We start from the raw sequence: 23,915 nt of genomic DNA, 5'->3' as shown, positions 1-23,915 counted from the left end.
ATGACCGATCTCGCCATACTTTCGCTTTGCAAGAAAGGTTGGCATGTCTGTCAGCTGATGAGAGTAAGAACCAAGCAAATGCCTTTCGATTGCAGGCCTGAAAGAGGAACTGCCACAGAATATCTGCAAGAAAATGGGTGGGTGGGTGAAGGAAGTTGCAGGAATCACAGAACTGTAGAGGTGTAGAATTGGAAGGGATACCAATGGTCATCTACTCCAACCCCACTGCAATGCAGGAATCTCAGCTAAAGCATCCATGACAAATGGCCATTTAGCTTCTGTTTAAAAACCTCCAAGGAAAGGGAGTCCCCCACCTTGTGAGGGAGACCATTTTGGTGTTGAACAGCGCTTACTGTCAGAAAGTTACTCCTGGTCGGAATCTCCTTTCTTGTTACTTGAAGCCATGGGTTTGAGTTCTACCCTCCAGAGCAGGAGAAAACAAGCTGGCTCCCTCTTCCATGTGACAGCCCTTGAGATATTTGAAGATGTCTATCATATCTCCTCTCAGTCTCCTCTTTCCCATGCTAAACATCCCCAGCTCCTTCAACTGTTCCTCATAAGGGCAGCATCAGGCAGAGCCACAGTGGGGCAACTGGTCCCCTGCTCACCTGCCTCTAGGCCACGGGTCCAGCTTGTCAAAGAACTCGGGGTGGCAGACTGGGCAATGAGCTGCAGCAAGGCCTGGAAAAGATTCACATACGGAAGGGGAGACACCAGGGCAAGGGTCTTACTGTATTTTTTGCTCTACAAGACCCACTTTTTCCCTCCTAAAAAGTAAGGGGAAATGTGTGTGCGTCTTATGGAGCGAATGCAGGCTGCGCAGCTATCCCAGAAGCCAGAACAGCAAGAGGGATCGCTGCTTTTGCTGCGCAGCAATCCCTCTTGCTGTTCTGGCTTCTGGGATTCAGAATATTTTTTTTCCCCTTGTTTTCCTCCTCCAAAAACTAGGTGCGTCTTATGGTCTGGTGCGTCTTATAGAGCGAAAAATATGGGTGTGTAAGAATATTTGCAAGCGGGGAAGCTGAAAGTGCCACCCGTTTTCAGAATTGTAGCAAAACAGCGTTGTCTCCGAGGACTCTTCCATGATGAAATAAATTTTAGTTTTTGAAGTGAGTCTTGGATTGCAACATCTTTTCTCTCCCCCTTACCCTGAGATCCCATTTGCTGACTAACTTTCAGGTGAAACCCTTGTCAATGCCTAATAAAAGTTCCAGGCTGCTCCTCAACTGAGAGAGTCTCTCACTTTCAACCCTCCCTTTTGATCATACCAGTTTCGTCCTATCTAGACCCATTTGGGGAGCTCTCTGTCTCAGAAGAGAAAGCCACTCGCTACAAGAGAGCCTTTCTGGAAATCTCATTGTGTTCCTTTGGAGAGCTTTGCGGCGCTGGCCTTGAAGTGTTCGTGATGTGGTTAGAGAGTTAAAACAAGTGTCCATTGTGTGAAGGCACAGAGATAACAGATACAGCACTCATTTTTTTATCAAGAAGGAGGTGACAGTCTGTAAATATATTGCTTTTTCTTCTTTTAGCTGCCCTTGACTAGATCGGGTGGTGGGTGGGGAACTGGACTGCAACCCCTTAAGAAGCATACCTTTGCTATCAACATACAATTTTGAATGCAGTTCGTAGCCTGAGCAGCCCAGCTTGCTTGTAAATAATCATGCACTTACTGCAAATTGGTATGTGTGGCTGGGGGAGAGATTCAGGGAAGTAACCAAGAACCTCCGCGCCTTTCACTTAGTTCTCCTTTCCTCATTCCTGAAATGAGATTGTGAGCTCGAGCGCAGCATGTGCCATTTTAACTTTGTTCACAGTGCTTGGATGCTAAATATTGGAGGAATTTATTACACATCTGCAGATAGAAAGAGGGTGTGTTTTTTTTTTCAGGCCATGAATGGCCAAACATTGGTATGGCCTGCACTAGGGTACTTTTGTGTCCAGGTTTGGGGTCTGGGGAAGGCTGTATAAAGAACATAAGATGTTGGATTGGGCAAGTGGCCCAACTAGACCAGCACAGCTTTCAAAATTTGCCAGGTGCATTCTGCACCTGCTAACGGCCACTTGCAACCAATTGAAGCTGCCTGGATGCCGCCTGACGTCTCCATCATCTGGAGGCGCACACCTGGGGATCATTGGATCTTAACTTTTCCCACACTAGCAATGCATCCTTCAGAATTCTATCCATTATATTTTATCTACACAATCAGAATGAAGCAGGAACCAAAAAGTCATATACACAACTTTTGAGCCATCTGGCACCAAAGTGGCAACTAGGCATTCAATTCTGGCGACTGTAACCCTGGTCTAAGGAGCCGTTTGGTACCTAGCTTATACATATATCTGTGTTTCTAGCACTGCTCACGGGGGGGGGGGGGGGAGTTTCAGAGTGAAATCGGGAAAAGCAGCACCTACAAAAGGACACGCATCGTTGCCTCCGCTTGCATGTGGGGAAAGCAATCTGCTGCTGTTAAAAAACCAACAATATTGGGAGCCTGGCGAGAGGGTGAGGTGTCTGTTTGGGGAGGGCTTTTAAGGACTCCAGGGATGATACGGCACTTCTCACGGTGCTGAGCCACCCCAGTGCTTCTGCTCAGGAAATTAGTCATCCCCTCCTTTAAAAAAAAATAAAAGTGTTCATGTTGACCGAAGGATTGGTTCCCAGTGGCAGATAGCAGAAGGCCTGCTCTCTCGTGAGCTTTTAACTTCTGGACACGTCACGCTAGTCCATTGGGAAGCCTCCTGAAATGGTTTGTTGCTCCTCTCTCCCCCCCATCTCCCAAATTCCTGCCAATGAAGAGCAGCCGCTGGCTCAGTTTCGCAGCAGAAACGCCAGGAAGGACTTTGCTGTGCTGGCCAATGGGGCAAGTGGGTTCTGGATGCAGAAGCTAGCCTCCTGGGGGGGAAAATAAGCTTGACTCTGGCAGTTTGAAGCTGCAGAATGAGCCGTGTTGGGTGTGTTGGAGGCCCCCTCTAGGATTGACCAATCACAAAGTGTACCTTACGTGAAACCTCTTATAGTTGCAGAGACATAGCATTATGAAAATGGCTATACATTATTCCTGCATTGCAGGGATGACCCTTGGGGTCCCTTCCAACTCTACAATTCTATAATGGGCACCACAGTTCAAGAAGGACACTGACAAACTGGAACGTGTCCAGAGGAGGGCAACCAAAATGGTCAAAGGCCTGGAAACGATGCCTTATGAGGAACGGCTAAGGGAGCTGGGCATGTTTAGCCTGGAGAAGAGGAGGTCAAGGGGTGATATGATAGCCATGTTCAAATATATAAAAGGATGTCACATAGAGGAGGGATAAAGGTTGTTTTCTGCTGCTCCAGAGAAGCGGACACGGAGCAATGGATCCAAACTACAAGAAAGAAGATTCCACCTAAACATTAGGAAGAACTTCCTGACAGTAAGAGCTGTTCGACAGTGGAATTTGCTGCCAAGGAGTGTGGTGGAGTCTCCTTCTTTGGAGGTCTTTAAGCAGAGGCTTGACAACCATATGTCAGGAGTGCTCTGATGGTGTTTCCTGCTTGGCAGGGGGTTGGACTCGATGGCCCTTGTGGTCTCTTCCAACTCTAGGATTCTATGATTCTATAATTCTAAGACACGTTCCCATGCTCAAGCCGTGTGCCCAGCGTAGTCTTCCCTTGCAGTGTATGTCTAGCTTACCTGAACCAATGGAGATTCTGACTCAATGCTAGGAAGCACTTTCTGGCAGGAAGAGCTGTTTGGCAGTGGCATGCACTCCCTTGAAAAGTGGACTCTCCTTCCTTGGAGGCTTTAAACAGAGGTTGGTTGGATGCCTGTCCGTCAGGGATTTTAAAGCTCTGATTCCTGCATTGCAGGGGGCTGGACTTGATGGCCCTTGGAGGGCCTTACCAACACTCTTATGATTCTATGTAGGCTTGTGTTCCTTTGGGGTCATGGTGGTCATCACAGCACTTCATGCCTTAGAAGAAGAAGAGGAGTTTGGATTTGATATCCCGCCTTTCACTCCCTTTCAGGAGTCTCAAAGCGGCTAACATTCTCTTTTCCCTTCCTCCCGCACCACAAACACTCTGTGAGGTGAGTGGGGCTGAGAGACTTCAAAGAAGTGTGACTGACCCAAGGTCACCCAGCAGCTGCAGGTAGAGGAGCGGGGAAGCGAACCCGGTTCCCCAGATTACGAGACTACCGCTCTTAACCACTACACCACACTGGCTTAGGTGCATCTAGCCTTCACTGTCAACCATCTTGGGTTGGCCAACCATCCCAATATATCAGCTAGGTGCCAAACAGCTCCTTAAACCAAGGTTACAGTCACCAAAACAGAATGTCTAGTTGCCATTTGAGAGCAAGACGGATCTAAAGTCTTATCTTTCAAATGACAGACTGACTGTGATTGATTCTCAGCTAAATATCTGGCTAGTTCAGAGGACAACCTTGAGCTCGGCTAAGAGCTTTGAGAACTTGAAAGAAGGAAAGTCACTTGATCCAGGGACAGTCCAGATACCCACAATCCACTCATTGCAATTAGGACACGAGATTAAAGAGGGCCGTCGACCGCGCCCTGTGCAAAGAGCAAGAATAGACTTCCCTGTCTCTTGATTCCTGTTGAAAGTGCTGGCAGGAGGTTGGCCTGGTAGCCTCTAAAATGTTCTTGCTCCATTCTGTGGTTTATGCTCCTCCGCTAGCCGGCTTGAGATCTGCCTCCTGCCCACACCCACGGAGCTCTTTTAGCAGCCTCTCCTTGCAAAGATTTAACGCAAGCCCAACATGCTCCCAGTCACAGGATTTTGTCCCATCGTGGGAGCCAGGCGAGGCCATTATTGAAAACTGCTGCTCGAGGCAAGCAGCACTGAGGTCAGCCGCCTTCATGGAGTTGCTAAATGTCAAGGGAAAGGTAGAGAGTCCCCATGGTAAGCCAGCACATTTCAGAATTCTGGGAAAGGAGCACTGGACCCGCTGAACACATACTCTGAATATGGCGCATCTGAGACTCAGACCCTCAACAGCTTCGGTTGAGGTCAGCAGGGTAAAAAATGGTCTCCTGCCTGAGTCCCTAGAGAGCTGCTGCTGGTCAGAATAGAGAATTATGAGCTAGATGAACCTGGTATAAATAAGGCCGCTTCCCAGATCTTAAGATCCACAGAAACACGCTCCCCCCCCTTCTTTCCTGCTTTTCCCATTTCAGTTTGGCCACCTTACACCCAGAAGGACTGAAGCAGGAGTTGACTGACCTCACGCCCTCTAGATGCTGCCAGCTCCCAACACCCATCATCCCTGACCGTTGGCTGTGGGGCTTGTATTCAGCCAATGTCTGGAGGGGCACTGATATAATATACTGCCTGCAATCAGAGATGCCCACCCACCGATCCTCTGTAGGAAACAGCATGCTCACTTGACAGCTTCTTAAACTCTGCATGGGGAGAGATCTTGTTTGCATCAGAGACAGAGCAGGAGTTACCTGCCCAGCCCCAGGGAGGCTGCGTGGCCAGACCAGTAAATCATACAGAAGTGCAGCAGGCAGCCTCAGGGTTTTTGGGGGGGAATCCAATTCCACATGGTATTGTGTGTGGGAGCAACTGGTTTCAGGGTTTTGCATTCAAAGCAGCAGCCATGCAACAGAGTTTGCTTCTCTCTTTATATACATTAAAACGTAAGGCTGTCCATCGCGCAACCCCCCTTGGGAGGACTTGTAGTGCCACATCATAACTCTGGATTTGCCTGAAGAAATGTGGCTTCGGAAGGTGAAAAATGAGCTTTGTAGTTGGGGAAGCTCTGGAAGGTGGATGTGGTGGATGGCAAGATGGTTGGTGAGCAGAGCACGCAGGGGCACAGAAGATGGTTCAAATTAGTTATCTCACTGCCCTCCATGTGGCAAGGCAGTCCCCCAACTCCCATCAGCCCAAGCGGCCACCGTGGCCCCATGGTCAGGTAACAGATACCAAAAGCAGCAACAGATTGACCTACTGCTTTATGCACAATTTTTAAAAAGTCTGGATAATGGAGCAGTTAAGATGCAACTAAGGCGATAACTCTTCCATTGAGCTGTCAGGGTCCCATAAGTCAGAGCTGAATTATTCGCTCCCCCCTGCCCCCCCCCATCGCTTGTCGGCTGTGCAATGGATCTCTGAACACATTGTTAACTTGCACTAAATATTTGATGGCCATGTCGCGGCAGGAAAAGACAGATGTCATGGAATCCATCAGGCACGTATCTAATTTCCCAGGCCCCACTGCTCACTTGTGGGGAGCAGAGTGGGAAGTGTCCGTCACCCAAGGTACCTAAGGACACAAATGTGGCAGGTTAAAAATTTGGTAACTGCTGAAGACAAGAGAAACCAATCATCTGGCAATGTTTATTAAAAGCCACAGTACTTTCTAGAGCAGGGATGGAGAAGATTACTGTAGAATGCCTTTCTGGCTAGCCCTCACAACTGTGCCCAGGTCATACATTTCACGGACCCCCCCCCCCCCGGCTGAGATGTTTCATTGAAATACGATGATGCTTCTTGATTGACTGGATGAAGGATAAAGAATGTGTGTGTGTGTGTATGTGTTACAAACTGGGCAAAATTACACAGATAGAATTTACATCAGTTGCACCGCCCACTTTTAGTAGCATTGGTCATGCAAATGAGGTCGTCAAACTTGGGTCTTTTTAATCAAGGGGGAAAAGAAATTGAGGACACCAGAAGGATACAGAGCCCACATTCACATGATGTCCTGGTTGTTTCCCGCTTGGACTACTGCAATGTTCTCTGTGTGGGGCTGCCTTTGAAGGTGACTCAGAAACTACAACTAATGCAGAGTGCGACAGCTAGACTGGGGACTGGGAGTGGCTGCCGGGACCATATAACACTGGTCCCGAAAGACCTGCATTGGCTCCCAGTACATTTCTGAGCACAGTTGAAAGTGTTGGTGCTGACCTTTAAAGCCCTAAACAGCCTCGGCCCTGTATACCTGAAAGAGTATCTCCACCCCATCGTTCAGCCTGAACACTGAGGTCCTCCTCTGAGGGTCTTCTGGCGGTTCCCTCCCTGCGAGAAGTGAGGTTACAAGGAACCAGACAGAGGGCCTTCTCGGTGGTGGCGCCCGCCCTGTGGAACACCCTCCCATCAAATGTCAAGGAAATAACTATAGTAATACCTTGGTTGTCAAACGCCTTGGTACTCTTCCATTTTGGCTCCTGAACGCCGCAAACCCGGAAGTGAGTTTTTTGGAAGCCAAGTGTCCAGTGCGGCTTACGCGGCTTTCGATTTGAGTGCAGGAACCTCTGCAGCCAATCAGAAGCCATGCCTTGGTTGTCGAACATTTTTGGAAGTCAAACGGACTTCTGGGACAGATTCTGTTTGACAACCAAGGTACGACTGTATCTGACTTTTAGAAGACATCAGAAGGCAGCCCTGTATAGGGAAGTTTTTTCAATGTTTGATATTTTAGTACGTTTTTATATATGTTGGAAGCTGCCCAGAGTAGGGTAGGATACAAGTAATAAAATGATGATGATGATTGATGATGAAATTAGGGCCCCACAAAACCTTCCCTTGAGGTGCGGGCTTCAGCATCAGGCAGGAACCATATACACAGAGGGCGATATTTTGACTCCCTAAATTATTTCCGCTTCTCTTCTGTCTCCCATTCCCTCCCCTCCCAAATCGCACTTTGCTTTAACATGCGAAGCTGGCTTTTAGCAAGCTTAATTAACGAAGTCTAAATCAGTAACTGTGCAACACCTTTGGAGAGGGAACGTTAATTGCCTTTTGCATCCAGATCTGCTAGTGACCCACAAAGGGGAGGGGTGCCTAAAATTTATATCATGTCAGCGGTGTGACCTGCCTATCCCCAGTGGCTGCTCCAGGTAGAGCTATGTGTGTCCCCTTGAAACCCTGGATAGCTGCTGCCGGTCAGTGCAGACAGTACTATAATGGATTGACCAGTTTGGCATAAGGCAGCATCCTTTGTTTGACATGCGCGCTTGGGGAGGCCAGACAAAACTTTCTGTGCCTAAGAATGAAATGTATGCTGGGTACTGGATCTTTGGAGACCATCTTTCCTGAGCAAGAGATTTCCAGCGACTTCCTTAACCCGCAACTCCTTCCTCTCCATCCCTCCAGGCCAAGTACATCTCTCAGTGCATCGATGAGATCAAGCAGGAGCTGAAGCAGGATAACATTGCCGTGAAAGCCAATGCCGTCTGCAAGCTCACCTACGTAAGTGTCTCCCTCACCTGTGGGTCGGGTTTCTGGCATGCGGCCTGCGGGGCAGCCAAGTGAGCCTGTTCCGCAAGGAGCCTCCCAAGGCGAGGCGGCCCTCTTCGTTTCCGACTGCATCCCATAATTCTTTCTCCCCACAGTAGAGGTGGGGAGTAAACAGTGAACTTAAGAATTTCCCAGTTGGATCAGGCCAGTGGCGCTTCTGGTTCTCAAAAGAAGCCAACCAGATCCTCACAAGCAGGCTCTGAACACAGCAGCACTTTCCCCTCCAGCAAGTGCCTCCAGCTGTGGAACATACAGTGGTGCCCCGCAAGACGAATGCCTCGCAAGACGGAAAACCCGCTAGACGAAAGGGTTTTCCGTTTTTCAATGCACTTCGCAGGACAAATTTCCCTATGGGCTTGCTTCGCAAGACGAAAATGTCTTGCGAGTCTTGAGATTTTTTTTCGCTCCCCATCCCCTTTTTCTAAGCCGCTAAACCGCTAATAGCCTTTTAGCAGCTAATCCCTTAAGCCACAAATAGCCGCTAATCCGCTAATAGGGTTGCTTCGTAAGACGAAAAAACCGCTAGACGAAGAGACTCGCAGAACGAATTAATTTCGTCTTGCAAGGCACCACTGTACATTGTGTTCCTGTATCAGTGTTACTTCCATGGAACGTGAGGTGGTGTCAGATTGCAAACTTCACAACTCTTTAAAATCTTAATATATACAATGCCAAAATAAAAATGACATTGTATGAGGTTTGCGTTGAATGAGGTCATTACAAGCATGTTATATATAACTTAAGAGTTCCTTTTCGGGCCAACCATGAAACAGATCGAAATCCGGGTATCTCAATGTTGCACTTGTCATTTTCATTTTGTCACTGTATGTATTACCGTATTTACTCAAATCTAATGCTCACCTTTTTTGGCCAAATTACGTTGTGAAAATTAAGGTGCGCATTAGATTCGATGGATGGCACATTGTTGTTGTTGTTTAGTTGTTTAGTTGTGTCCGACTCTTTGTGACCCCCTGGACCAGAGCACGCCAGGCACTCCTGTCTTCCACTGCCTCCCACAGTTTAGTCCAACTCATGCTGGCAGCTTCGAGAACACTATCCAACCATCTCTTCCTCTGTTGTCCCCTTCTCCTTGTGCCCTCCATCTTTCCCAACACCAGGGTCTTAAATACGGCAATTAAGATTTCATGTATTAGAGATTGTTGAAATGCCGCACGTTACTGTTAATGAATTTGCGTAAACTAAATACAGAATTGTCAAGGTTTTTATTTCTCTCTCTCTATCCCTTGGGCGTGGCATTGAGCTTGGCAGGGGTGTCAAATTGGGCAGGTGTAAGAAACCTCAGGCCTGTGTGCACGCAGGCTGAATATGGCCCTGCAGTCCTCTCCATCTGGCTGTCCATAGGCGTCTGGACGCAGAGGATTGGTGGGAGGAAAAATTCCTGCATTGCAGGGGGTTGGACTAGATGACCCTTGGGGTCCCTTCCAACTCTATAGTTCTACGATCCTGTGATCCTGTACTATCAACTACTTTTGGCCTAGGGCAAAAGCATCTTGGGTGCCACCTAAAAAGGCAAGGCGCCTTTTCTCCTGCTAATCATTATAATGTTCCACCCTTGCTGTCCCAAGACTCACACTCTGGCCTTTGTTCCTCCTCCCCTCACAGTTGCAAATGCTGGGCTACGACATCAGCTGGGCAGCCTTCAACATCATCGAAGTCATGAGCGCCTCAAAGTACACCTTCAAAGTAAGTGGCCTGCGTGGGAACCTGGGCTGCCGGGGGGAAAGGCGTCAGGGGGTTCCTGGCAGCTGCGTGGGAACATACTTCCTCTAAAACAGAGGTTCCCAATCCTATTTGGCCTGCCAGATTCATTCAGAAAATGAAAAAAATACTCAGCGCCCCTCTGGAAACCTACTGCCTTTAAGCGAACAAAGAGAAAGATGCAGTGACAAATTTGCGTTCTTTGATGCACCTATATTTCTACCTGGGACCGTGGGTGGCGCTGTGGGTTAAACCATAGTGCCTAGGACTTGCTGATCGAAAGGTCGGCGGTTCGAATCCCCGCGCGACGGGGTGAGCTCCCGTCATTCGGTCCCTGCTCCTGCCTACCTAACAGTTCGAAAGCACCCCAAAGTGCAAGTAGATAAATAGGGACTGCTCTCTAGCGGGAAGGTGAACGGCATTTCCGTGTGCTGCGCTGGTGCTGGCTCGCCAGCTGCGGCTTAGTCACGCTGGCCACGTGACCCGGAAGCTGTCTTCGGACAAGCACCGGCTCCCGGCCTCTTGAGCGAGATGAGCGCGGAACCCCAGAGTCGGTCACGACTGGACCTGTTGGTCAGGGGTACCTTTACCTTTATATTTCTACCTACCCCCTACAACATAGCGAAGGAAGATGTTGTAAATAAGATTCCTTGAAAGCTTGAAATTATACAATTATTTATTAAAACCAAACATAGCAACGTTCACATTACACACATAAAATTAAGATAATGAAGGATAACATTAAAATAAAAATTACGAATAACATTAAGAATAGTCTATGAAGGTCCCGGGCCAGATTACATCAATTTTTAAGAATATTTTTTTTTACCATTCTTGCCCGCAGTGGCAATGAGTCCCTTTCAGCCTTCGATACTGACTCGCTTTCCCTCTTTCCTAACCCTGCAGAGGATCGGGTACCTGGCAGCCTCGCAGTGCTTTCACGAAGGGACCGACGTCATCATGCTGACAACGAACCAGATCCGAAAGGTGAGTGTCGCCATTCCAGAAGAGCTACTGCCTGTTATTAGTGTCTCCTCCTGCTAGACCACCGGCCTGTTTTCTTCCTTATGACTTAAGAAATGTAGGTCACGCCCTTCAATTTGGTTGATTGGTTAAATTTCACACCATCCTATACCCATAGCCCTCAGGGCAGTTCACAACACAAAGTTACAATATGAAAGCACGAAATACAGAATAAAAATAATTACAGAAACTAATGTGTGCAAACTCGCATAAATTACACTCCCCAACAAAAGCACCTAACCAGCCCCCCCAGCTCACAAATTGCAAATAACAAAAATCAAAATTAACATGTAAAAACAATTTTAAACAACGGCTTTTAAAAATCTTAGCAGCAGCGGTCTTTAGCTACTACAGTGGTACCTCGGTTTAAGAGCAGTCCAGTTTAAGAACAATTTGGTTTACAAACTCCGCAAAACCGGAAATAGTGTCTTGGTTTGAGAACTTTACCCCTGTCCAAGAACGGAATCCGAATGGTGGAAGGGCACCGGCGGGTGGGAGGCCTCATTAGGGAAAGCATGCCTCGGTTTAAGAACGGTTTTGGTTTAAGAACAGACTTCCAGAACGGATTAAGTTCGTAAACCAAGGTACTACTGTACTTGCATTAGAATACAGGTCTCCCCACATGGTGCTGCTAGCCAGGGATGATGGGAGTTGCCCCAAAACATCTGGAGACCCAAGTTTCAGAAACACTGGGTCAGAGCATTGAGTTATGGCCTGAGAGAGACCAGCGTCTGAATCCCCACTCAGCCGTGAAGCTCACTGGGTGACCATGGGCCAGTCACTCAGCCTAGCCTGTTGCACTGGTGTCAGGGAACTGCCATCGGAGCCAGAAGAAGAGGGAGGGCTCCAGAGGGATTCCGGAGAGCGTCCCGGGAGGGAGAGAAGCAGCACATCTTCTGGGGAAGGAAATCAGCGTAGCACCAGTGGAGGAGGGGGGCAGATGGGGGAATCGGTGAGGTGGCTCCAAGACTCCTCGCCGGGGACCAGCGGGGAGAGCATGGGTCCTCCGATGCCCAGAAGGCTTCCGCGCAGGGAGAGTAGGTGGCGACTAGGCGTCAAAGAACTTTTATGCTGGAAGAAGTTCAAGAAACGGCCACTGACGGATTCTGCCAGCGATTGAGACAGCCACGGGCGAGTGGCTGTCCAGACAGAAAGGGTTCACTCAGGCAACCCACCCAGGTGTGGCACCGATTTACGCACGAGCAACCCCTAGAACCATTACAACTGGGCTGTTGTGAGGATAAAAAGGGAAGGGGAGAGGTATGTTCTCCACCTTGAGCTCCTTGGAGGCAAAGCAGGATATAAAGACTTCGTCTTTCTAGGTTGAACTCAACTAAGGACTCTTCTCCCTCCTCTTCCCACACCTCTCTCCCCTCCCCTCCCCCCCCGGCACTCCTTTCCATCTCCCCTCCTATTCTAGGACCTGAGTAGTCCCAACCAGTATGACACCGGCGTCGCACTGACTGGCTTGTCCTGCTTTGTGACTCCTGATCTGGCCAGAGACTTGGCCAACGACATCATGACCCTGGTGAGTTGGGCGGGGGGGGGGAGCGGCTGGTCTACAGTTGTTGCATTGTCCGCTCTTTCTTCTGCCAAGCCATTGGGGGTTTAAAAGCTGTTCAGAAGTCCTTGTCCCACAACTGAGCTCTGTGCTTTGCTCCTTGAGTGCGCAAGAACCATCTCAAAAGCATACGGTTGCAAATTATTCAACCCCCATTGCAAATCAGGTTTATTATCAAAATTTACAGACTCCTTGTTTGCGAAGGGCTCTCATCTCTTACCTTTTGGGGCCATTCTCTTGACTTAGCAATATTTCTAACATGCAGCCAAATTTGACACTCAGCAAACCCCTAGCTGGTTCAGGTATTTCATGTGTTGCAGCTCAAGCACCTCAGGTGTGCTTGAGACAACACCTGTTGTATTTGTGCTGTTGTGAGGGATTCTGTTCAGGGGACCGAATAATAGTGAGCCTGGAGAAGCCAGTATAAGTTGCATTTTCAGTTGAATTTGGGGAAACCATTGTGTTGAGCTATTTCAATTGCTTTTGTTTTATTTGCTCATTGCGCACAGCTGAAAGTCTGTAAATTTTGATAATAAACCTGATTTGCAGTGGGAGTTGAATAATTTTGATTGCAAGTGTCAATGGCAACAGTTGGACAAATCTCCGGAGAAGATCATCAACTTCCAGTAGCCACGATGGCTATGCTCTGCCCCCAGATGCTTCTGGATAGCAGTTTCTGGAAACTGCAGGAGAGGACTGCACTCTCATCCTTCGCTTACTAGCAGTACCTGTGAAAAGGATCCAGGGGTCTGGAAGACACAAGATCTACCCACCCGGGAAGAATGGCAGATGAAGTTGATGGACTATATGGAATTGGCGGAAATGACTGGCAGAATCCGAGACCAGGGAGAAGAGTCGATGGAAGAAGATTGGAAAAAATTCAAAGTATATTTACAGAAACACTGTAAAATTAATGAATGTTAGAAGAATGCTGGAATGAAGCTATATGGTTTTAGCAGAAATGTTATAAAGAATTAAGCAAAAACTGATTGTTAATGGGTTAAAGTGGAAACTTTAAAGTTAGATCGTGTTAAGGTAAAAAATAGAACAAAAATGGAGAAAGATGGAAAGGATTTGCTGAAACAGCTAATTGAACTAGAATACAAAAAAGGGAGGTGTGAGGAGGTCGAGGAAACAAACGAATGAAAGGTAAAGGTATGGAAATACTGGATGTGTTTTTAAATGTTTTTGTTTTTCCTTGCTGTTTTTATGTATTGTATTTTTTGTTTTTCTTTTACTTTTCATACTGTTTGTTAAATTGTCTTTTTATTGCTTCTTTTTTCTTTGGTTATTTCCCCCTGTAACTATAAACCTCTAATAAATATTATCTTAAAAAAAGAAAGAAAGAAAAGGATCCAGGGGTCTTGGTGGGCCACAAGCTAAACATGTGTCAGCCGTGTGATGCAACAGCAAAAAATGCTAACACTATTCTAGGCTGCATCAACAGAAGTCTAGTGTCCATATCAAGGGTAGTAATAGAACCCCTCTGTTCTGTCTTAGTCAGACCACACTTGGAATACTGTGTCCAATTCTGGGCACCACAGTTTAAGAAGGATGTGGACAAGCTGTAAGGTGTGCAGAGGAGGGCAGCCAGCGGTCATTCCTCCTCTGGTCACTGCCATGGATGCGCCACTTCATTGCCTGCCTCCAGGCACTGTAGCCATCTGCAAGCAATTCCCACATGGCGGGGTTAATGTTGCCAGCCTTCAGGTCATGTTTGCAGACATCTTTGTAATGCAGCGTTGGTCTGCCAATGGGCCCGGTGCCTGAAGCCAGCTCCTGATTTAATAGTATTGTGATTTAATAATATTGCCCACACTGGCCGGCAAAGCTCTCTACGTTTTTAGGCAGGGGGCATTTGCATCCCTACCTGGAGATGTTGTCAGGGCTTGAACCTGGGACCTTCTGCATGCAGCTCAGCTCAACTGCTGAGCTACAGCCCTTCCCAGTGCTGCTGGTTTGCTGTGGTGCAAAAGAAGAGACCTTGATGCCCTTGTTGTGGAAGAAACTTGAGCTCTTTCTCCTCTCCCTTCTTCCTCTCCCTGCCCTCCCCAACAGATGTCTCACACAAAGCCTTACATCAGGAAGAAGGCAGTGTTAATCATGTACAAAGTGTTCTTGAAATACCCGGAGTCCCTTCGCCCTGCGTTCCCTCGCCTTAAGGAGAAGTTGGAAGACCCTGATCCCGGTTAGTAAGCTGGATGAAACAGGATCCGGAAGATTGCAAAGACTGCGTGTGTTTTTGGGGGTGGGGAGGGGAAGGGAGCGGCTCCAGGTAGCCTTTCATTGGGTTGTTTTTATCATGTAATGTTGTGTATTTATATTGTGCTTTTGTGCTGTAACCACCCTGAGACCTGCAGGTATAGGGCGGTATACAAATTTTAAAATAATTTTTAAAAACCCTGTGGCGGCACATAAATCCATCAGGTTAAATAAAACCGAAAAGGGCTTTGCTGGGATGCAGGAGGGCGTAATGCAGGTGATGGATACAGGGAACACGAGAAAAGGTGGAGGTGACAATTGAAGAATCAAAGGACCAGGCTTCCTGTTTCTTCCCGGTCACCTCCATTGCCAAGCGCGTTGTGCCAAACCAGATCCTGTCCCCCGTTTTGGTAGGCCAGCCTTTGCCCACCTGGTGTTCTCTGGGTTGTTTAGGCCGCAGCTCCCTTCAGCCCTAACCAGCACCTCCATTGCCACCAGATGCTCCCAGAGAACCAGTGTGAAACCAGCCAGCTGTTCCTGCTCCTCCTTGCCACAACCCTGGGAGGAGAGTTCCTTGTTGAAAACGCTCTGGGTATTGTAGCCCTGCAAGGGGCACAGGGCTCTCCTAAGTACTTCCAACACCCTGAACAAACTACTTTTCCCAGGATAGCTCAGTTGACCAGAGCATGGTGCTGATAACGCCAAGGTTGCAGATTTGATCCCTGTATGGGACAGCTGCTGGAGGTTGGACTAGATCAGAGCTTTCTAAACTTTAAATGTTGGCGACACACTTTTTAGACATGCATCAGTTTTGCTAGCAAACTGGAGGTTAAACCAACCCCTGTCCAGCCCCGGGAGGAGCACAGGGCGTGTTCACACAACATACCTACACACTGCAGCCAACACACTAAGGACCCACGACACAAAGATCTGGACCAGATGATCCACAGGGTCCCTTCCAACTCTGATTCTGTGACTCCTTGCGGGAAGCCATGTCTGCTTAAAGTGATACCCTGGTGCTTTACGTTTACGGGGAAGACATGTCTTAAATCTGTCAGCTGTTTTGTTCCACAACTTACCCGAACCCCCTCTTCCCTTTATTCCTCCCCTCTCCCCCAGGTGTCCAGTCAGCCGCTGTGAACGTCATCTGCGAGCTGGCCAGGCGCAACCCGAAAAACTACCTTTCCCTTGCTCCGCTCTTTTTTAAGCTGATGACGTCGTCCACCAACAACTGGGTCCTCATTAAAATTATCAAGCTGGCAAGTACAGGCGGCTTCCTTCGCTCGTAGTGTGAAGACACACACTCTTGTCACTTAAGAGGTGAAGAGTTGATGCGAAACAGAGAGGAAAGGAGCAGACACAGCAGGCAGCCTGCTTAATTGGTTTGTGCGGGGAGGTGGCGGCGAAGTGTCCTCTGACTCAAAGGATTCTGGGAGAGGCTGAAATTTGAGCAAGAGTGTGCAGGGGGGAGCTGCCGTATACTCCGTTGCAGCCCGGATTTTATTTATTTACAGGTGACGCTGTTTGCATTACGGGTTTGGAGCACCTGAGAATCCTCTTCAGGCTCTGGAGAGGGTCTCCTCGTGAGCCGGAGGAGCAGCAGGGCTTTGTTGAGGCCTCCCATTGGGGCATCTGTTCAGCCCCTGTGAGGGCAGGATGCCTGACTAAATGGGCCCCTTTGGGCCTCATCCAGCAGGACTGCTCCTGTGTTCAGTTTTCAAAAGGGATCAGGAAAATTAATGGAGGAGAAGGCTGTCAAAAGCAGAGGGGAAAGCGGACACAACTCTCACCAGTGTAAATTGGCCTACTTTCAATTGCACACATTCCGACGGGGCAAAAAGAACTCAGGGAGAGTGTAAGCGTGCACACACACACACACACACACACCCAGGGCTCGCAGGCTGGCTGGATTAGTTAGTTAATTGCTTCCCATCTGACTGGATTGCCACAGCCACTCTGGGCGGCTTCCAACAAAACATCAAGCGCAGTAAAGCATCAAACATGAAAAACTTCCTTATACAAGGCTGCCTTGTATAAGCCAGATAGTTGTTTATTTCCTTGACATCTAGCGGCAGGGCATTCCACAGGGCGGGTGCAACTACAAAGAAGGCCCTCTGCCTGGGTTCATGCATCCTCACGTCTTGCAGTGAGGGAACCGCTAGAAGGCCCTCGGAGCTGGACCTCAGCGTCCGGGCTGAACGGTGGGGGTGAAGACGCTCCTTCAGACCCTGCAGACAGTAGCGTAGCGTGGGGGGTGCAGGGGGGGCCGGCCGCACCGGGCGCAACATCTGGGGGGGGGGCGCTCGCACTCGCAGCTCTCTGCCCCTACCTGGCTCACTCTCTCTCTCTCTCTCACTGCAGTGCTGGCTGTGCGAATCCGATCCAAGCCGCCGGGTCACCGCCCACTGTGGGGGGGGGGTGCCAGGCGTGCGGTGCGGTGCGGAGAGAGAGTGAGGGACTATGGGGGAGGGACAGTGCAGCGGGGGGGGCGCAAATTACTTGCCTTGCCCTGGGTTAGGGGGCTCAAATTACTTGCCTTGCCCCGGGTGCTGACAACCCACGCTACGCCACTGCCTGCAGGACAGCTGTTGTCATCCGGCCATTCAAACATTCTCTCTCCTTTCTTCCTGCAGTTTGGTGCTCTCACTCCTTTGGAACCCAGGCTAGGGAAGAAGCTCATTGAGCCCCTCACCAACCTCATACACAGGTGAGTCAGTCAGTTCTTTGGTGATGCTAGTCCTTACGCCGTTTGCGCAAAGCACCTCTCGCGCCTCAGCTGCTGATATCCAAGAATCCCAGCCCCCTGCCTTTGTGTTTCCACTCAAGCACACACTTCTGCTTCTGGGACAGGGTTGCCAGGACAATCTTCACCCCTTAACCAGCCTCCTGTCACCATTGGGGGGGCGGGGTCTTGTAAAAAGGGCAGCACGCCCTCTCCACCTTTGCCAAGGGAGCACCCCCATCCATTTTTTAAAAGGACACGTAGGTCCCGTGCGAAGTGTTCCACTTAACCCTCCTTTCTCTCCCCAAACAGCCAGCGCGCCCTCTTCCAATTCCCCAAAGGGGGTAGAGTTCATGGCAGCCCCTCCAAAGATAAAAAACTAGTCCTCTTCCAAGAAATGCGCCCAAGTGGACAGTATGTATACTTCAAAGCAAACACAAACCCACCCACCCCCCAAAACTCCACCACCCCCCGTGCTCTGGTCTCCTCCCTCTCTTCTTCACCCTAATTCTGCTGTAGTGGAGTAGCTGTTGGGGCCAGGGGTGGGGGTCGGGTGGGGGGTCTACTGGCCGAGAAAACCCTGCGAGGTCCCCAGTTGACGCTCGAACCCTGACCGTTCGTTGATTCTGTGTTAACGGGAGCAGAGCCAGCCGACTTCGAAGATGGCGGTGGCAGGGGTTGGTCTGGAATGAGCAGCCTTCAACTTTTTCAGACCTGGACTTGCCTTTTAACCCCAGACCTGTTTTGAGATCTATTATTATTATTATTATTATTATTATTATTATTAATGTGTTTAATTTGTTGGAAGCCACCCAGCATGGTTGCGGCAACCCAGTCAGGTGGGCGGCATATAAGTAATAATAATAATAGTAATTTTTTATTTTTATTCTTCTTTCTTTCTTTCTTTCTTTCTCTGTTTGGCCATGTATTTCATATGGTCAGAGTGCTGCTGCTGCGACCCACCTTAGATTAGGCTAGTAGTGAGTACCCAGTGGTTTAGAGAAGGGGCTTTGGCTCTGTCCCGCGTCCCACCCCTTTGCCCCAATTTGGCCTGCAAAGCCATTTTGCCCAAGCCACAGCCACCCACCTTGCACCGGGCACCATGTGGAATGTTAAGTGTGGGGCAGGGAAAACCCTGGCTTAATTTTTTATTATTATTAAAAAAAACCACCATATTTTATTCCTATACCACCTTTTTCTCCAGTGTGGTTCTCAAATCCCTTCCCATTTTATCCTCACAACAACCCTGTAAGTAGGTTAGGCGAAGACGGTGAATGCTCCCCAAGATGAGCTTGGGGGCTGAGTGGGGGATTTGAGCCCTGGCCTCTCCCAGGTCCTAGTAACCCTTTAATTGTTATGCTGAGCTAGCTTGCCAGTGAGAGAGGGACACAGGAACCTGCTATATACGAAGCCAGACCATTAGTCCTTCCATCTGCCTGCTCTGGTTGGCAGAGGCTCCCCAGAGGGGACAGTTCCCAGTCCTACTGCTGGCAGAGATGGAACCTGGACGACCTGCCCACAAAACAGGTGATCTAACCATTTAGCAAGCTGGAAGGAGGTTTGAGGGCCCTGCTGACAGGGAGTGTCTGCTGAGCACCGCAGCTCCTTGCAGAAATAGCCCTTTGAAAGGAGCTTTGCAAGTGGCTCCCAGCTCTCACTGTGCAGGCAAAAAAGAAAAAAAGGTCACCTGGCTTCACTGGGAGGTCAGGGGATTGGCGGTTGAGCAGCCCCACCCACCTGTCAAACTCTGCCCACAAGTGCTGGGGTAAGGATCCTGTTTCCCACCCTTGCCCTAGAAGTTAAAACAGAGCAAGGTGCATAACCCAACAATAGAACGTGGTTTCAGATTGTAGTTTGTTGGCAGTAGAAACACCATAGTTAAGCACATGAACGCACGCCAAGCCGTATTTTAGTAAACTGTAGCTGCACAAACCACGGTTTAGCATTAGGTGGGACTCAAGACGTGGTTTTATACCATGGACAATTTAATGGCTCAGCATTCTCCATGTTGCGTAACCCTAATCTCTGCTTCCCAGAGCTGTTCATTTGCTGCCTGCAGAACGGCGTCGGAAACGGGTGCCAGTTCTGCAACACGGATTAGATCAGGGGTTCCCAAACGGGAGCCTGCAGCGCACATGTGAAACAAACAATTAAAGACCAGCCCAGCATCTAAGCACAGCTGACAAATCATTCTGCGGTCCCCCAAGCCCCCTCGACCCTTCTCAAGTGGGGCAGGGAGTTTGGGAACCACTTGATTAGGTGGTGCTGCTGTTGTCTTTTTTAAAAGACAACATAGCTAGTGCTTACCTATGGATGGGAGGTTGAGTCCAAAAGAGGTTAGCACCAGGTTGGGTGTGTATCTGCCGCCATTTTTACTGGGTGGACCTCAGCCCAGGGGCTGCTCTGCAGGATGCGGTCTTGGAAGAGGGGGGAGAGTTGCCACCTGGGATGTTGATGCAGCAGCAGCAGTGGAGGGGTGGTTTTTTGTTTGTTTGTTTGTTCTGCTTTTGCTTTTGCGCTCCTCGCACCTCACGGCGATCCCATTCCTCTCGCAAGCGTGCAAAGCTGCATAAATCCCCACGTGGTCCCCACTTCTGGATTCTCTTTAGATGCGGCCAATTTGGGTGGCGATTGGTACCAGGCCTATGGAGCTTGCCCATCTTTACCCCCCCCCCCCAACTCCTCTAGGGTAGATTGGCTCCTCCCCTATCAGCACTATGATCCCACCCCATTAAAATAGCCGCCTTCCAGCAGGAACCAGAAGAGGGCGCTCTGCCTCTGCTTGTGTGTCGCTCTAGGCCTTTCTCCTTAGCTCTGTGGAAAGCGTGTTGTGGCTCTTCATCCCTTGCGTTCTCCCTCACGTCTCTATGGTTTGGGGCGGGTTGTCTGTGCTGTGGATCTTGCAAATCCAGCGGTCAGAACACCTTTGCGCTTCCTGAAACAGGCAGCCCGTGGGCTGACCTGGGGAAGCAGCCAGAGTGAACTGACCTTCAGCCAGGGTTTTGGTCGACAAAACACGGGGCATTTTGATTTCTAAATCCTGGTATTTAAACCTGTAATTCATATGGTTCCTGAACAGGCACGCAGGCTGATTGCTTGTGAGAATTTGAAAAGTGTTAGTCCTCAACAAAAATAGCAACTGTTTGGCTTCCAGTAATATAGATCTGCAAAGATCTGTGCTATCTGGTGACTTGTTAGAGGGGCAGATTCAAGGGGACACATGAAACCCACCCACAGCTCGGGGCGACTTCATTTGAAGGACTGTCCTTGCCCCATTGTGTCCCCACTGCTTTGATCTGCAGAACTGACTCTTTTTTCCTAGGTACCATGTTTGTTCCACGTTCCAATCTTTTAGCAAGACAGCATCTGTTTTCTGCCTTCATTCTATCATGCTTAAAAATGTTTCATCCTGACACGTAGTTATTACACATCTTGGCTTTTGAAACTGTTTACATTCTTCCTTTATATTTTGCTAGTTTTATCACATCTGTGGATTTTATAGCTAGTCTTTAAGTGGTGTGCCATATTTTTCCGTGTATAATACACCCCCTATTTTGGGGAACTCAGGTTTAAGAAAATGGGGGGAGATGGTCCCGTGTATAACATGGGACATTTTAAAGGGAAAAAGCCTAGTCTTATACACGGAAAAATACGGTATGTGTTTTGCTAAATAATGAACCTGTAATATTGGAAGCTGGAGAATATGGGGTGCTCACAGGAGGGGGTTGCACCTCTAGTGGGGGACACGTCATGTTCCTTCTGGGGGGCTAGCTCTACCTTTGGTCCCCACCTTGTACTCTGCTCTCACCCGTGGCTCCTGGAAGCTGTCAGAAATGCAGCAGCGGGTGCCATCCCAGAAATGCCTTGACTGGCCGGCTGAACCAGGCGAGGGGAGCCGATGGGTCTCAAACCTTGGTGAGTTAGGAACTTGTGAAGGTGTCGGCTCCAGCGAAGGGAGCGGACGAGACCAGGGGCAGGTCCCACAGTCAAGATGGCAGTTTCACAAAGTGGCTCACAATAAACAACAATAACTGGCTCAGGACCGCAATACCTGCCTCTCCCTATATAATACAACCCATTCACGAGAACAGGCCTTCTCTGAGTGGCTCCCCGTTTGTGCAACGCTCTCCCCAGGAAGGTTTGCTTGGTCCCTTCATTATACACCTTTAGGCGCCAGGCAAATAGGCTCCTCTTCTCCTCTTCTCTTCTCTTGGCTGATTAATATTCTACAGCCTTCTAAATGTGTTTGTGAGAAGGAGGAGGGCACTACTGTTTTGTTTTACATATTTTCATGCTTTTATCCTGTATTTTATTCTATGAACTGCCCTGAGATCTTACGATGAAGGGCGGTATGCCAATCAGATAAATAACAGAAGAACACAAATGCAACATAAATCGAATGGAATACTTAACAAATCATCAGCAATACAATTACTATTAACAAAAGAACTTTTTTTTAAAAAGCTAAACAGCACAGCCACAACGAAAAAGTCGCAATACATGATTCACAAAGCACTGCAGCACTCATAATCCACAAGACAATGCTAACAGCATTAGCAAACCAGCAGCCGAAATCACACTAAGCCCTGCTGAATTTGTGCACTCCCGTGACTCGCGACCTTCCACTTAGTTCATCACATGCACCTAATGCTCCTGTTAGCTACTCCTTTCTGAAGGCTGCTAGGACTGGAGTGTGAGTGGAAAAGCCATTGCCTTGATGGTCCTAAAGTCTTGCACTGAGATGAAACCTGGTCAGCCGGCTAGTGGACACCCATAGCCTTTCTCCTCCATAAATGTGCAACGTTGCAATACTTTCCTGCGAGCTTTCCACAGTGCAATAACCCTCTCTTTCCCCCCTCTCAGCACTTCCGCCATGTCGCTGCTTTACGAATGTGTGAACACAGTGATTGCAGGTAAGGGAAGGCATTGCCCAAGCGCGCCATTATTGCTTACCCCTCCTGACTTGCGTGTTTTGCACCGTACTAATTTAAACTCCCTTTTCTCTCCCCCCCCCCCCCCCCGCTTCTTCCTCCAGTGTTGATCTCTCTCTCCTCGGGGATGCCCAACCACAGTGCCAGCATCCAGGTACAGTCCCGTCTTGGCCTCCCAGCCCTCGCGGCAGCAGCTGAAATTTTGCTGGAGCACCGAGGGCTTTCCTTGATTGCAGAGGGAGGTGGAAGGTGTCATCCTCTCCGCCTCTTGCAAAAAACACACATGCGTCATTTCTTTACAGCTCTGCGTTCAGAAGCTGAGGATACTGATAGAAGATTCCGACCAGAACTGTAAGTCTCGGGCCTGGGGGGAAGTCCTTGGCACCAGGGGCAAGGGAGGGGGCACCCTTAAAATCCTGCTAAATACTTGTTGGGTTGTAATAAGCGACAGACGAGTAGTGGGTGTCATCTGGGAGGCATCTCTCGAGCACGTCTCGGAGAGTCCCTTTTATTGAATATTACAGCATTGCCTCATATGTGCTTGCTGCTGATTGGTTGCACGTGGTGCATTACATTGGTTACAAGGGTTACGTATAAGACATACAAGGGTTGCGTATAAGACATTAAGCATCATTAGATAGATGGAACACAGAGTTAGACAGGCATGGAGACTTCCTTAGTAAACAGTCTATAGTGATTGATATGGTGAGACTCAGAGAACGTACAGAGTGCACTTAACATTCCAGTCCAGGGTGATAAGGAGAAGATGTGTACAGACAGATAAGAAGGTCAGAACATCACTTAACATTCCAGGCTAGCTGGTGCCAGGGTGGTTGAGAAAGGAATGTACAGAAAGACAGTACAGAAAGACAAAGTACTCAGCAAATACTAATAGGAGTGAGCAGTTGCATTGGCTTAGTCATTTTATGATTATGATTGATTGGTTGAATTTATATACCACCCTATACCCAGAGGTCTCAGGGCAGCTCACAAAATAAAATCAAAATATAAAACCACAAAATACATAATCAAAATAAAAACAACAATCCAATAACACCCCCCCCCCAAAAAAACACCCCACATTTAAAAAGGGCATAGGGTGTCAATCAAATCAACCAAAGGCCTGGTTAAAAGGGAATGTTTTTGCCTAGCGCCTAAAGGCATATAATGAAGGCACCAGGCGAACATCCCTGGGGAGAGCAGATGGGGAGCCAATGCAGAGAAGGCCCCATTCTCGTGTTGCCACCCTCCGGACCTCTTGAGGAGGGGCCACGAAGGAGGCCCTCAGAAGATGATGTCAGGGTCCGGGTAGGTTCATAAGGACGGAGGCAGTCCTTTAGATATTGCAATCCTGAGCCGTTTAAGGCTTTATAGGTCTGTTGGAATCCACTGGGCTTTCCCAACTTGAGTCAGTTGATTTCACAGAATCAGCTCAGCTTCCCTGGCCTCCACCGCTGCCCCTGGAAATCTTATTTGGCCCTTGTGTGTGTTTGTGTCTCCTCCTCTCCA

General features: G+C 48.8%; 1 protein-coding gene across 4 annotated transcripts in view; it reads left to right on the top strand.

Moving 5' to 3' along the window:
- Window positions 1-23,915, top strand: part of AP3D1 (adaptor related protein complex 3 subunit delta 1) — a 54,217-nt gene that overhangs the window by 3,237 nt on the left and 27,065 nt on the right. For all 4 annotated transcript variants that reach the window (XM_083421380.1, XM_083421381.1, XM_083421382.1 and 1 more), the window contains exons 2-11: window positions 8,105-8,200; window positions 9,872-9,952; window positions 10,874-10,954; window positions 12,411-12,518; window positions 14,610-14,739; window positions 15,873-16,012; window positions 17,387-17,460; window positions 22,339-22,388; window positions 22,511-22,560; window positions 22,709-22,757. In XM_083421380.1, coding sequence (XP_083277506.1) covers window positions 8,105-8,200; window positions 9,872-9,952; window positions 10,874-10,954; window positions 12,411-12,518; window positions 14,610-14,739; window positions 15,873-16,012; window positions 17,387-17,460; window positions 22,339-22,388; window positions 22,511-22,560; window positions 22,709-22,757 — 859 coding nt within the window. The remainder of the gene's footprint in view (window positions 1-8,104; window positions 8,201-9,871; window positions 9,953-10,873; window positions 10,955-12,410; window positions 12,519-14,609; window positions 14,740-15,872; window positions 16,013-17,386; window positions 17,461-22,338; window positions 22,389-22,510; window positions 22,561-22,708; window positions 22,758-23,915) is intronic.

Source organism: Podarcis tiliguerta (genome assembly GCF_965153285.1).
Source record: "Podarcis tiliguerta genome assembly, chromosome: 18".
Classification (NCBI taxonomy): domain Eukaryota; kingdom Metazoa; phylum Chordata; class Lepidosauria; order Squamata; family Lacertidae; genus Podarcis; species Podarcis tiliguerta.
The sequence above is the reverse complement of the archived record's forward strand: the minus strand, read 5'-3'. Positions and strand labels throughout refer to the sequence as shown.